Source organism: Parasteatoda tepidariorum, chromosome X2 (assembly GCF_043381705.1).
Source record: "Parasteatoda tepidariorum isolate YZ-2023 chromosome X2, CAS_Ptep_4.0, whole genome shotgun sequence".
Classification (NCBI taxonomy): domain Eukaryota; kingdom Metazoa; phylum Arthropoda; class Arachnida; order Araneae; family Theridiidae; genus Parasteatoda; species Parasteatoda tepidariorum.
The window spans coordinates 19,424,360-19,436,512 of NC_092215.1; the positions used below are offsets into that span (position 1 = coordinate 19,424,360).

Below are 12,153 nucleotides of genomic sequence, written 5' to 3' on the forward strand. Positions count from 1 at the left end.
AATAGAACACATTATGTCAAAGCACAAGTTAACTGTATAAAACTTTGCCATAATATTTTATGTTCAATTTCACTATTTGCGAATTTATAAAAAAAATCTTTATGGCGCTTAAAACTCTTTTGTATTTGTATAAAGTCATTATTTTATAAAATGTCTTACAAAAATGAACATTTACAATTCTTAATAAAAAAATAAAAATTAATTGTTCATTTCTCAAAATATTAAAAAAAAAAAAAAAAAAACATGTTTTAAGTTTAATTGTTCACTTTCCAAAAAATAAACAGAAATTATTCATAGCAACACATAAAATAATTACATAAAAATAAATACTTTGTTTAAAGACCTCAGAATTTTTAATAACTGATAAAAAAAAAAAGGTAGGTACTTTATTTACATCACATTAGAGCTGTAGAATGGGTTATTGGCAAGGGTCAGGAAAACGTTCCTGAGGATGATCCGAAGACAAGCCATCGCAATTTTGAACTTCTGCAGAGGGGTTGACTCCCCTGCTTTGGTAGCCCGTCGACCAGTGTGCAAAGTCAAGCACTTTACAGTAGAACAGTTTAACGAGGACCGATAGCGTGCACTCTCGGTCCATATACAGGCTGATAAAAGTGATCACCCACCCGCTTATTGATAGCAGTCAGTGACACTTGACTTCGAACAGTACACAGCGGGACATATCAGGTAAGAGACATCAGGTTAACAATTTGTAAAAAACAAATATTCATAGAGAATAAGTCATTAAATGTGAAGAAACAGAAGTTTTAAAATACACTTGTATTATATATTACTTTAAAACACAAACAAATTATAGAAGCTTTTTTATCAAAGATAACTGAGAAAAATCCTTCCTAAAGATAAAACTTAACATATTATTATACTAAATAACAGAATGTTGAAGTTAATAAACTCATTTATCTTCTATTTTAAATTAAACAAAAGCACCACCAATAACATTTATAATGTTTGAATTTTGATGATAAATTGCAGAATCTAATAAATTAGTAGTGGTTATTTAAACCCTTAGATCAGGGGTCGCCAAACTTTTTTGATTATCGACCCCTATATAATTTTTCGAAATCTCCATCGACCCCCGCAAAAGTAATTTTCTGTTAATTAAAATAAAACTCTATTAGATACTGTGTTTGTACATTTATTTTATGATTTTAAACATTTATTAAAGTAATAGTACATTGTGTAACAATAGTTTTATGAAAAATATATTAATATTGAAATTTAAATACCTTATTATTAAATAATAAGTAATTATGCATAAGTAGATATAATAAGTAAAGTAACTAAAGATTTACTGCTTCTTGATCAATGAGATGGGTGTGCCTGGTGTTTTTTTGCAAGGTTCGCTATATTGGGTTCAAAATTGGTCAATTTTAATTTTCGTCAAAATTGGTCAATTTTGTAATTTTCGTAAAAAAATACAAAGTGTGCTATAGTTTTGTCGCGGGCTGTACTAATCCATATTATTAATGCTTACCTTCTTTTTTGTGCATTGATAATTAAAATTGATATCTAAACCAAACGAATGGTTTTATCGAAACAATAACTAATTATCCAAAACTATAAAAGTTTTAATAATGACACTGCAAATATTCAACACAGTTTGCAAAGATAGCTGAAACTGCGTATGATATTTGCATTTGTAACGTCAATGCTCGTCACACGTGACATTTGGACAAGCGCACATATGCATATGACTTATAAACTGCGCTGAGTTCGTGCCACTGCGCGGTGGTACGTACATACTTGTTTCACCCCAATAAATATACGTTTATTAATTTATGTTTTATAAAGAAACTGATATTGAGTCAATTATAAAAAAAATTCACAAATTTTACATACTTAATTAGGTATGTGTGATTTGCGTATTGAGAGCTGTTTCTTTTTTCGACCCACAATTGACCCTTCCGATTTGGATCGACCCCCATTCGCCCCCCTGTCTCAGATCGACCCCTGCTTTTGTTAAATAGACCCTTGGGGGTCTATATAGACCACTTTGGCGACCTCTGCCTTAGATAAAGTAAAATAAAATGTAGTAAGAATCAGTAGAGATGCATTAAAATAAATTGAATAAATGAGTGGATTTCATCTCTAGAGGATTTACAAAGGAAATTATTTTTATTTGAATTTATTGATTCAATTAATGTAATTAGATTATAAATATACTAATGGAATTGAAACTAGGAAAAATTAAGAAACTAAAATGCTTGTAGATCAGAATCCAGATAATTTACATTCAAAATGTAATAAAATTAATAAAGAAAAATTAATTAAACAATCAATTCATAACATCAAAAGTATAATCATCAATTAAAAAACTAAACTTCCGGAGAAATGAAGATAGCTGATTATTACTTATCATAGTTGTTCCGCCAGCTAAAGCAGCCTTTGTTCCTACGTAAAAGTCATCTACTGATACTGTACCCATAAAAGGAAACTGGAAATGTGTGTGAGTATCAATGCCACCTTGATAAAAAAAGAAAAAAAAAATTATGGAATTATACAAAATGATAAAGCATAAATAAAAATAGTGTTTTAAAACAGGTTGCAAAGAATATTCTTATTATAATTAAACATGCTACATACATATAGCAGAAAAACCCCAAAAAGACACATGGAAATAAAACTAATTTCAAATTTGGTTGGCAAGATTTTGAAACGTGTTGGCTTTTGAGAGTTATTACCATAGATATAATAATATTAAGTTCATCCAAGTCAACTGTAACTTTTTAGAATGCAGAATTTCTTAAAATGCATTTTTAATTTTATTCCTTACTCACAGAATCAACAGAACAGTAGTTATCAGAATACAGTGTTCCCAAGTGAAATACAGTACAGTTAAATAAATCTGAAACAGTAGAAAAACATAATCGCCTTTTCTGTACTGTCAGATGCTTAATATGTTATATTTTGCATTAATTAATGACACACAACATCAATTAGGTCGAGTGCGGTAAATTCAAGATGTCATTGTTTGAGCAAAGAAGGTGAGTGTATCCTCACACAATTATGTGTATAGATATATAATTTTAAGAAGGTACAAAATTTTTAAACATTTTAAAACTGCAGAAGTTTTTTGAGTTTTAGTGCAGAAAAGGCAGAAATGGGACCTTTTCATTATCCTCGGAGAAAGAGTTTCAACACCCTTAACAAGGTTAAATCAGTTAAAAATGAAATAGTTAAAAATCTTCTATGATATTATAAAAAAATAAGAAGTTTAATTATAATTACCTGGAATAACCATTTTCCCTTTTGCTTCAATGACTTTAGTGCCACCAGGAATGACAAGATCTTTTCCTACTTGCCTAAAATTATTTATCTCTTTTAACAAAATTCAGTGTAACAAAATAACAAAACAAATATTATACATAAGTGTATAACAAAATAAATATTTTAAAATTTCCCATAAATAAAAGTTGATTAAGTATAGCCTTTATAACAAACTAAATCGCATCATTAAAGATGTCATTGTCTGAGTTTATTCAGTTAGTTAAATATTAAATATTTTGATGCACTAAATATTAAATGTTTTGACATATGTCATACATTTTGACACCATTTATTATTTATTGAAACTTAATAACACCTTCAGAACAATATCCACAACCTACAAATGCAATTCTCATTTTATTTAGGTTTTTGAAAATTTTCTCTGTTAATTCAAATAATCTATCTATATATATATTTCTCTTACATGGCGACAAAAAAAAGCCTCATTACAACTCCCCGAATGGCAACGTTAGAAAATCGACCAATGATTGCCGCTAAAAATGTCATATGCCAAATCTAGCTGAGGTGGCTCAACATACAGCGCTTTTAAAAACTGAAATAATCAGAGAGAGCATTCTCACCAAATGTGATCTCTTCCAAAATTCACCCTATCAGGTTGTTCAATTCAGCTGCGGCAATCTCATACTATTAAGCAAGGCAGAAGTGAGTAGTTTTTGTCGATAGATCTCTATTTTAGTATTTTGTCGAAAGCGTTTTTTTTTCCTTCACGAATTTATATATTACAATTTTTTATAGACTTAATTATAGCCAGAATTTTAACCTTTTTAAAGAGATATCAGTTTTGGAAATTTTATCTTAAGATTTTATACTATAGCACATTTCTAATAGGTTTAACGAATTACATGTCATTTATTTGAATTGAAATTTATTTAAATGACTTAGTATTTACAAAAAAGATGTAATTTTGTTTTTAAAAAAAAGTTGTTATATGGATTTGAATGATTGTTTAGAATTCGTAGAATTTTATTCATTTGCAATGTACCAAAGTTAGTAGCGAGCGAAGCGAGCTTGGTTTGCGAAGCAAACCATATAATATTGCGTAGCAATTTTTGGGGGCTGGCGAGTGTTAGCGAGCAGGGGGCGCAGCCCACAAGTATTTAAATATAAGTTTTAGTACTGTTTTAGGGTACAAAATGTTTATTTTTTAAAAAAAAACCTATTGCTTCTAATAAAACTCACAATTGTTATTTATCTAGTAAGAAATAGCATAGAATAAGAATATTGCATGAAAAGTACAAATAGAACTGCAGTCAAACTTGTTAAACATGAGTGCTGATTTAATAAGATCATGGGTCTGATGAGAAAACTTTTACTGAATGATTAATATATTGTTAAGCCTATAAAAAATAATGAAATTACGTAAATAACTCAAATTAAAAGAGGAAGTTTTCCAGAATTTCTTGAAAAATATTAAACTGTTTATGGACATTTAATTTCTTTCAAAAGAGTTTTAACTGTTAACCAATTAAAAACTCTCTGGAATTCAGTAACACTAGCAATAAAAAGTTGAAGAAAAAAAACGATAAAATCCTGGTATTAAAATTAAATAATTTATTTGAGTCTCTCGTATAATTAAATTGCATAAAAAACATCTAGATGTTTTTTTTTTAAATGTGAAAATTCATAGCAATAACTGTTGAAGGAACGATTAAAATACCACATGGATTAATGAGAATATCGGCACAAAACGAGCGTGCCAAAGAATGCTTTCTTGAATTCGCGATTCGAATTTTGCGTGTCGTAATAGTATCAGTCATTTTCCAAAATTCACAAGAATGTAAATAATAACTGAGAAGAAACAATGAAAGACATCGGGATTTCAAAAAAAAAAAATAATTAAAACACTGCATTACAACGGAATTGGCGCAAGTTGTGAGTGAAAACTAAAATGCATTATTTAAAATTCTTAGGTGCATAATTTTTTTAAAAAATAATAGTGAATTGACTTTATTTTAACCAAATTTTTTAAAAAAAGTAGGAAATTATTTTGTTACAAATCTGAATAAGTCACAAAATCCTCACTTACAGTCAAATTTCATTAAAATGTGAAATAAGGTGAATATGAATGAAAGAACACAATTTCTAGAACAGAATGATCTTTTCATCTTTTGAGATCTCATTTTTCTAATTGAAATTTTAGCTAAATCCATGCATTATCAATTTTTTTAAATCTTAAATAAGAATCGAAAAATCACAAGCATATCTTTTTCTTCCGATGCACATGAAAGGAATCTTTAGAAAAATGAAATAAAAGTTTGTTATACAATATATATTGTTATATAATAATTCCAGAGAAAAAAAATCTTTTGGCAATCTCAGTAGAAAAGGAAACTAAAATTTCTTGACTTTATTATTCTTTATTGTTTCCAAATAAGAATAGAAAAATCATGAATATTTCTTTTCCTTCTGATGTGCGAAAAAGGCTTCTTTTAAATGTAATTTTTGAGAAAAAAATTCTAACATATTTGCAGAAAAGGAAACCAAAATTTTATACTTCCTAAAGGAAAATTCTTTCTACTAAAAACTATGTAACATTCTGTGACAATGCTGCCATGATGCTGCTACGGGGTTCATGAATAACAAATAGTTCTTTAAAATTTAATCCAGAAAAGTAAGTAAAAATGAAACTGTTTTTTCTTTTTTTTATATTTATGAAAGAATATTACTTGATAATTCCATCTTCAATATAAACATCTGCATCAAAAAATAAATCATCATTCACTACTTTTCCATTTTTGATAAGCATCCTTGATGATGAACTCTGAAATGAAACAAACATATGAATTTTTCAAAGAAGAAACTTAATTTTGTTAATATATAAATACTTTTAAACTGCATTTGATTAAGTTAAAGTAGATAAGTTTACAATAGTTCAGTTAAAACTAAATTTTAGAATGGATTAAAATAGATCAAATTATTAGAAGTAAAAAAAGTATTGAAAATAAATTAAATAATTTCTTATATATTTATAATACTAATTTATTTCAAATCCCAAAATATGTTTTTACTTAAACTTCCTCATAATACTATAATCATTAAAATTAAAAATATACCTTTTAGTCACTAATCTTATAAATAAACTTAACATTAAAGTATTGCTGAGGTAATACAGATATCACTTTTTTGATGAATGTGAAGAATTTTTTATATCATTATGGACTACTTTTTATGATAATCACATATAAATGATCAACAAGCTTTTACAAAATATACTCAAATTTCTTTTTCTTATACTGTCAAGAAGTTATTTATTTCTTAATACAGATAGCATTTCATAAAATAAATTAATAAATAATATGAGAAAGAAAGGTAGAGCTTTTTGTTGAAAGAACGACAGTTTCTAGAATGCATTAGGATCAATAAGGAAAATTAACAAATTATGGGATATTTCAGTATCCCTTCTTGCTAGACCCACAACAATCAAGACCACTTTTTACTTCTTTTAAACTCATTTGGACTCGAGATAAATATTATATGATAAATACATGGTGAGAAAAATAACAAAAGTGAAAATCAAAACTGGTTATTTTATCTCACCATTAAAAATTAAATCTGAAATCTCAAAACAGATTCAACAGTTTTAACAAAATTTGAAATAAATATTAATAAAAAATTCGCATCTTAATATGTTAAAAGAAGTGATTTATAATCAAGATACAATTATACAGGAAATAAACATAAAATCACAAAACACACATGCATCATTTGATATTAAATTCAGATTGATATAAAGTTCCATAAAGCGAAAATTATCAAAAACTTAGATTTGATGATTTTAAAGATTCATTTTTATTAAAATCAAGAATAGTAATTGAATAAGTTACCATTTCTCTCATTGAAATATTTACTGTTTTAAATTGAGAAGCGCGAAAATAAAATTAGGGGAATGAAAGGGTTTATACTTTCTGTTTCTGCCCGTCATAAGAGCTGTTTCACGTGCGGAGTAGCCGTAAAAATTAAATTTCAATTCAATGAAACAATCGAACTCAAAACAAATAGATTTCGCTATTGCTACGCTCGAATACGCCATATGGGGAGAAGATTGGTTCCATGTCTTGACTCTTCCCCCCTCCCAATCCTTCTCTTTCAGATTTTATTACGATATTTGCCCTTTTCTCAATATTTTTCGTAATTAAATGTTAAAAATATTTTTTACAATTTCGTCGACGCTTTCTTTTAGAACTATGTTTGATGCAGTTTTAAATAGTTTTAAATAAATTCACTTATGTCATTTGTATTTTCCAGCGAAAAACTCACCAATCAGCTTCCCTTTTTCTTTTGACGGTGATCAGATAGAGATAAGGCAAGCGCATACAGTGAAAATGATTACTAATGAAAACTTCTAGAGGATTATGATGAGATTTCAACTATTATAATAAAATGCATTGTAAACTTGATCGGTATTATTATTTCGAATAAAATCAAATAAATGAACAAATAATTAATCAATCTTAAAAATCATTATTAATATAGTTCAATCATCGATCCAGAACTTACGATTAAAGTGTAAAACAATTAAAGAAAAACCAAAAAGATTTTAATTCTGACGAGTATGTATTTTATCAAAATTTTGATTTAAATTGATCAGATTGCACGAGTTCGTATTCTCCTCCCCCCCAAAAAAAACGCATTCCTATTAGTTGCTCTCTAGCATTGATTGATATTTGATGGATTGCCAGTGGGCTTGAAAGTGAAGTGGCGTCAGCTTAGACATAGCTGTTCTTTTATGTTTTTATTTATGCTTAATAATTAAAAAAGTCATGAATTAGACGTCATTTAGTCATACTAACATATCAGTGATGTATGAATAATGTTAGGGACAAAAATGTTTATAATTTATACATGCATTTAAGTTAACTTACTTAGTCCTTTTTTTCATTTGTAACAAATTTTCAAAATAAAACAATATTAAATAACATTACTAATTATCACATTTTATGAATAATATATGATTTGAATTGAAATACAAATTATATTTTTAGATTAATTTTTAATTAAAATTTTCTAAATAAATTTTAACTAAACCATATAAATAATTTTTATTATATTTCACTGATTTTAAATTTAAAAAAAAAAAAAAAAACGTTCTTAAATTTTTTTATTTAAAGCGGAAAAAAGATAAAAATTCAAATAGACATTTTTAAGACAAGACATTTGATTCCAACTTTCATTATTTAATTTTTATTTTAATGACTGAAAATATATTAATTTCCTTACAGAATATACCTTGTCAGATAAACGATGGAACTTATTTTGGTAAATGTGTTATATCCTTAAAAACTGTTTTCTGGCAAATTTAGTACCGGTTTTTGCTTCTTAAAAGTTAAAAACCTACGATTGCAGTTGTATAATCGTTAATAACGTTGCCAAAAATTTTTTAACATTACTTAGCAGTTAATGAATAATATGGCGACGATGATTGAATATAAACATCGAGAATTCTAATAATTTTTTTAAAGGTTAATTCAAACACTTAAGTTAAATATCAGAAATGAATCTTCATTGGAACTCAGTACTCATTCAAAATAACGATAAAAGTAAAAGTTAAGAAGTCTTAATGAAAACACTTTGTAATATGTTTAAATGTTCGCTTTCAACATGATATAAGTCTAAACAGCTATTGCTATCAATCTATTTTCTTTAATAACTCGAATTTACGTTAGAAGAACAAAAAATTAAGTTTACTAAATTTAATTTTTAGACATTTAAGTAACACGTATATAGCGTATAACTATTCAGAATAATATATAATTAGATGAAACATATTTCTTTTTTATTAGAAAATATAGAACAAGAAAAGCGGTTGATGAGCTTGAAAATAAGAAATGCAGATCCAGGCTGTAGCATAAAAACATCAATAAAAATGTTATGCCTTTATTTAGGGAAGAAAAATTGAAATCTCACGTATTTTTGGTGTTATAGCACATTTCTGGGGCATAAAAGCAGAAGTACATTATTTCTCTTTATCTTAAAGGTTGGCTGGTTTAGTTGAATAGAGAGAAATAACTCCTTCAATAATTTTTTTCATTAGTGTTACATTAAATATATAAAAATATTTGCTTTCAAATCAATTTAGTTTATTTTCAGATTTGTTACAGTAAAGACAGTACTCATTCTTAAATCTTAGAATTTAAGTTATTGCTTTTGAAGTTTTCAAAAAGAACCGAATTATTAAGCAGATGCTTTTAAATAATTTTTATCGCAAAGAACTTTATGCTAATTTAAAATATTTTTCGATCCGGCGTGATTTAATTAACAATAATCAACAATAATTAATAATAATTAACAATAACAATAATCAAACGGTTAATCAACAATATAGTAATGCTGACAAAATGTGAACACAACGAGATTTACAATGGATACTTGAAAAGTTAATTCAAGAAATTCAGATAAATATCAGAAACGATGTTCAGTTTAATTAAATCCAATTTAGATGAAGGAAACTGATAATAAATGAATAAAAATTATTTTTTTTTATTTAAAAAAAAAGGGTGTTGATTTAATTTTAACGGAATCTCGTCAGGTTGAAAGAGTTACTAATATTGGTTACATTAATTATCGGTTTGTTAACATTGTTTAACGGTTAATCAACAATATGGTGATGATGACAAAGTATGAATAACGAGATTTACAATGAATATTTGAAAAGTTAATTCAAGCTATGCTCAGTTAAATAAAGTCCAACATAAGATGAAAAAACATGAATTTTGTTCGTAAAAAAATTAAATAAATAAATTAAAATTTATATATATATATATACATATATACTTTTTAGTTAAAAGGTGACTNTCCTTAAACATGCATTTTGAGTATATCCAATATTTTTTTTTTTTATAAAAAGTATTTTTCTAGCTATATATATATATATATATTTAAACGATTTAATTTTAACGGAATATCACCATGTTGCAAGAGTTACATACAAAAACAGGCTTATAAAAAATAAGAAAAAAGTTTGTTTTGGTCAAATGTGTACTGTGCAGGCTTTGAAATTATATATTTTTATGAAGTTCATTTTAAAAATATAAAATTTGCAAAGAAAAAATAAGGCTGGATAATTTATAGTAAACGTCAGCTGTATATCATCATGTCATATTTTATTATCGTAGAAAACCAAATAAATCTTAAGTAGAAAGGAAACAAAATGACATTTTCGGGTTTGTTTTATGATAGAAGAAACGAATTTGATAAAATTCAGAATTAGAATTGTACTTGTTACTGTTTTTTTTTTAATCTGCAGTTTTTATCAGTCAGTTCAAGTATCTGATAAAAAATAATAAAAGAAAATAAATTTAAAAAAATGCAAAAAAACTCGAAGTTAAGTAGCTCTAAAAGTTTTACAACTAGGAAATCTGAAAATGATACTATCTAATATTTTGAGAACTAAAACTAAATTGCTTTCGTTAATATATATAAAAAAATTCCGATTTTTGATTAAAAAAAATTAACTAACAATAAGTAAAAATACTTTTGAAGAAAAAAGGGCTAATTTATCATCAAGTTTAAAAATAGTTAGATTTTACTAATTATTGTGGAGAAGAAAAATGATTTATTTAATACGAATTAATAAATAATTTTTAATAATAAATAATTTAATAATTAATAAAAGATTTTAATAATTTAAGATTTTTCAATAATAAGATAATATATTAATAATTAATAAAATATTTAAAATAATTCAATAATTAACTAATTAATAATTTAATATGAATTAGTAAATAATAATAATTAATTAATTATTAAACATAAATTTAATATGAATAAGAATTTCTGATAAACTTTCGTATTCAAGCAGTATAATACATTATGAGATAAATAATTCATCAAAAACTTACTTTTAAACTACACATGTTGGTAATAACTCAATAAAGCTAAAAAATTTCTGAAGGTTTTAAATGCTAGTATTTCTGTTCACCGCTTATATACGATTAAGGCAAGAATTGTTTATAAATAATTGTAGACATGAATGACACCTGGAACGAATTGTGAATGAAATTTTAAATTTTCGACGAACTTTATGTTTATAACTTCACATTTTGAATAGAATTTAAAACATATTTCTGTTTATTTACATCAGGATGATAACACTAAAGATTACCCCACTCACCAAACAATGAAATATTTCTCGAAAAAGCATAATCAGAGTAATTGCTTCAACCATTGTGTTAAATAAAATTCAATAAAGTTCAATGTTTTTTGCTTCTAAAAATGAGAAAATAGGAAACGAGAGATAAAATGATTAGTTAAAACAATTGCTTGGAGTCTTTCCAAAAACGTGTTGAAGAATAAGTAATGTTGAATAGATTTTACAAATTATACGTCACATTTATTTTATGGAAGGAATAAATTTATTCAGCATAATCTTTATCCTTGATTTTAGGCAATTTAAGAAAAACTTTCCGCAGTAATTTCAAGTAGTTCAAAATATTTTTTTTTTTTGTTTGTTTAATCCTGATTTTAGCGTTTATTCTTTTTTCCCCCCGGTATTACAATATCATATCTGCCAACTTTTAAGTAGGATTTTCTCAAGTAGTTATGAAATGACAATATATATATATATATATATATATAGGTATTGAAACCTACATCAAACGTTTACTGTTATATCTTTCCATCCTTTTATTTCTATTAAATTGTTATGTTTATTAAATTATCGTCATTATTTACTCCTATGCTGCACTATCTCCCTCATATATATATATATATATATGAGGGAGATAGTGCAGCATAGGAGTAAATAATGACGATAATTTAATAAACATAACAATTTAATAGAAATAAAAGGATGGAAAGATATAACAGTAAACGTTTGATGTAGGTTTCAATTTAAAGCATAGAAAA

The 12,153-nt window shown here is 26.0% G+C and overlaps 1 protein-coding gene across 7 annotated transcripts in view; it reads right to left on the reverse strand.

The window, feature by feature from the left end:
- CRM (Collapsin Response Mediator Protein) overlaps window positions 1–12,153 on the reverse strand; it is an 87,625-nt gene that overhangs the window by 19,523 nt on the left and 55,949 nt on the right. For 6 of the 7 annotated variants that reach the window (XM_016048419.3, XM_016048421.2, XM_043040295.1 and 3 more), the window contains 3 exons: window positions 5,976–6,070; window positions 3,250–3,323; window positions 2,374–2,484 (listed from right to left, as the gene is read on the reverse strand). In XM_016048419.3, coding sequence (XP_015903905.1) covers window positions 2,374–2,484; window positions 3,250–3,323; window positions 5,976–6,070 — 280 coding nt within the window. Of the gene's footprint in view, window positions 1–2,373; window positions 2,485–3,249; window positions 3,324–5,975; window positions 6,071–7,133; window positions 7,360–12,153 lie in introns of those variants that run through there. The other variant, XM_016048422.3, reaches the window with a different exon arrangement.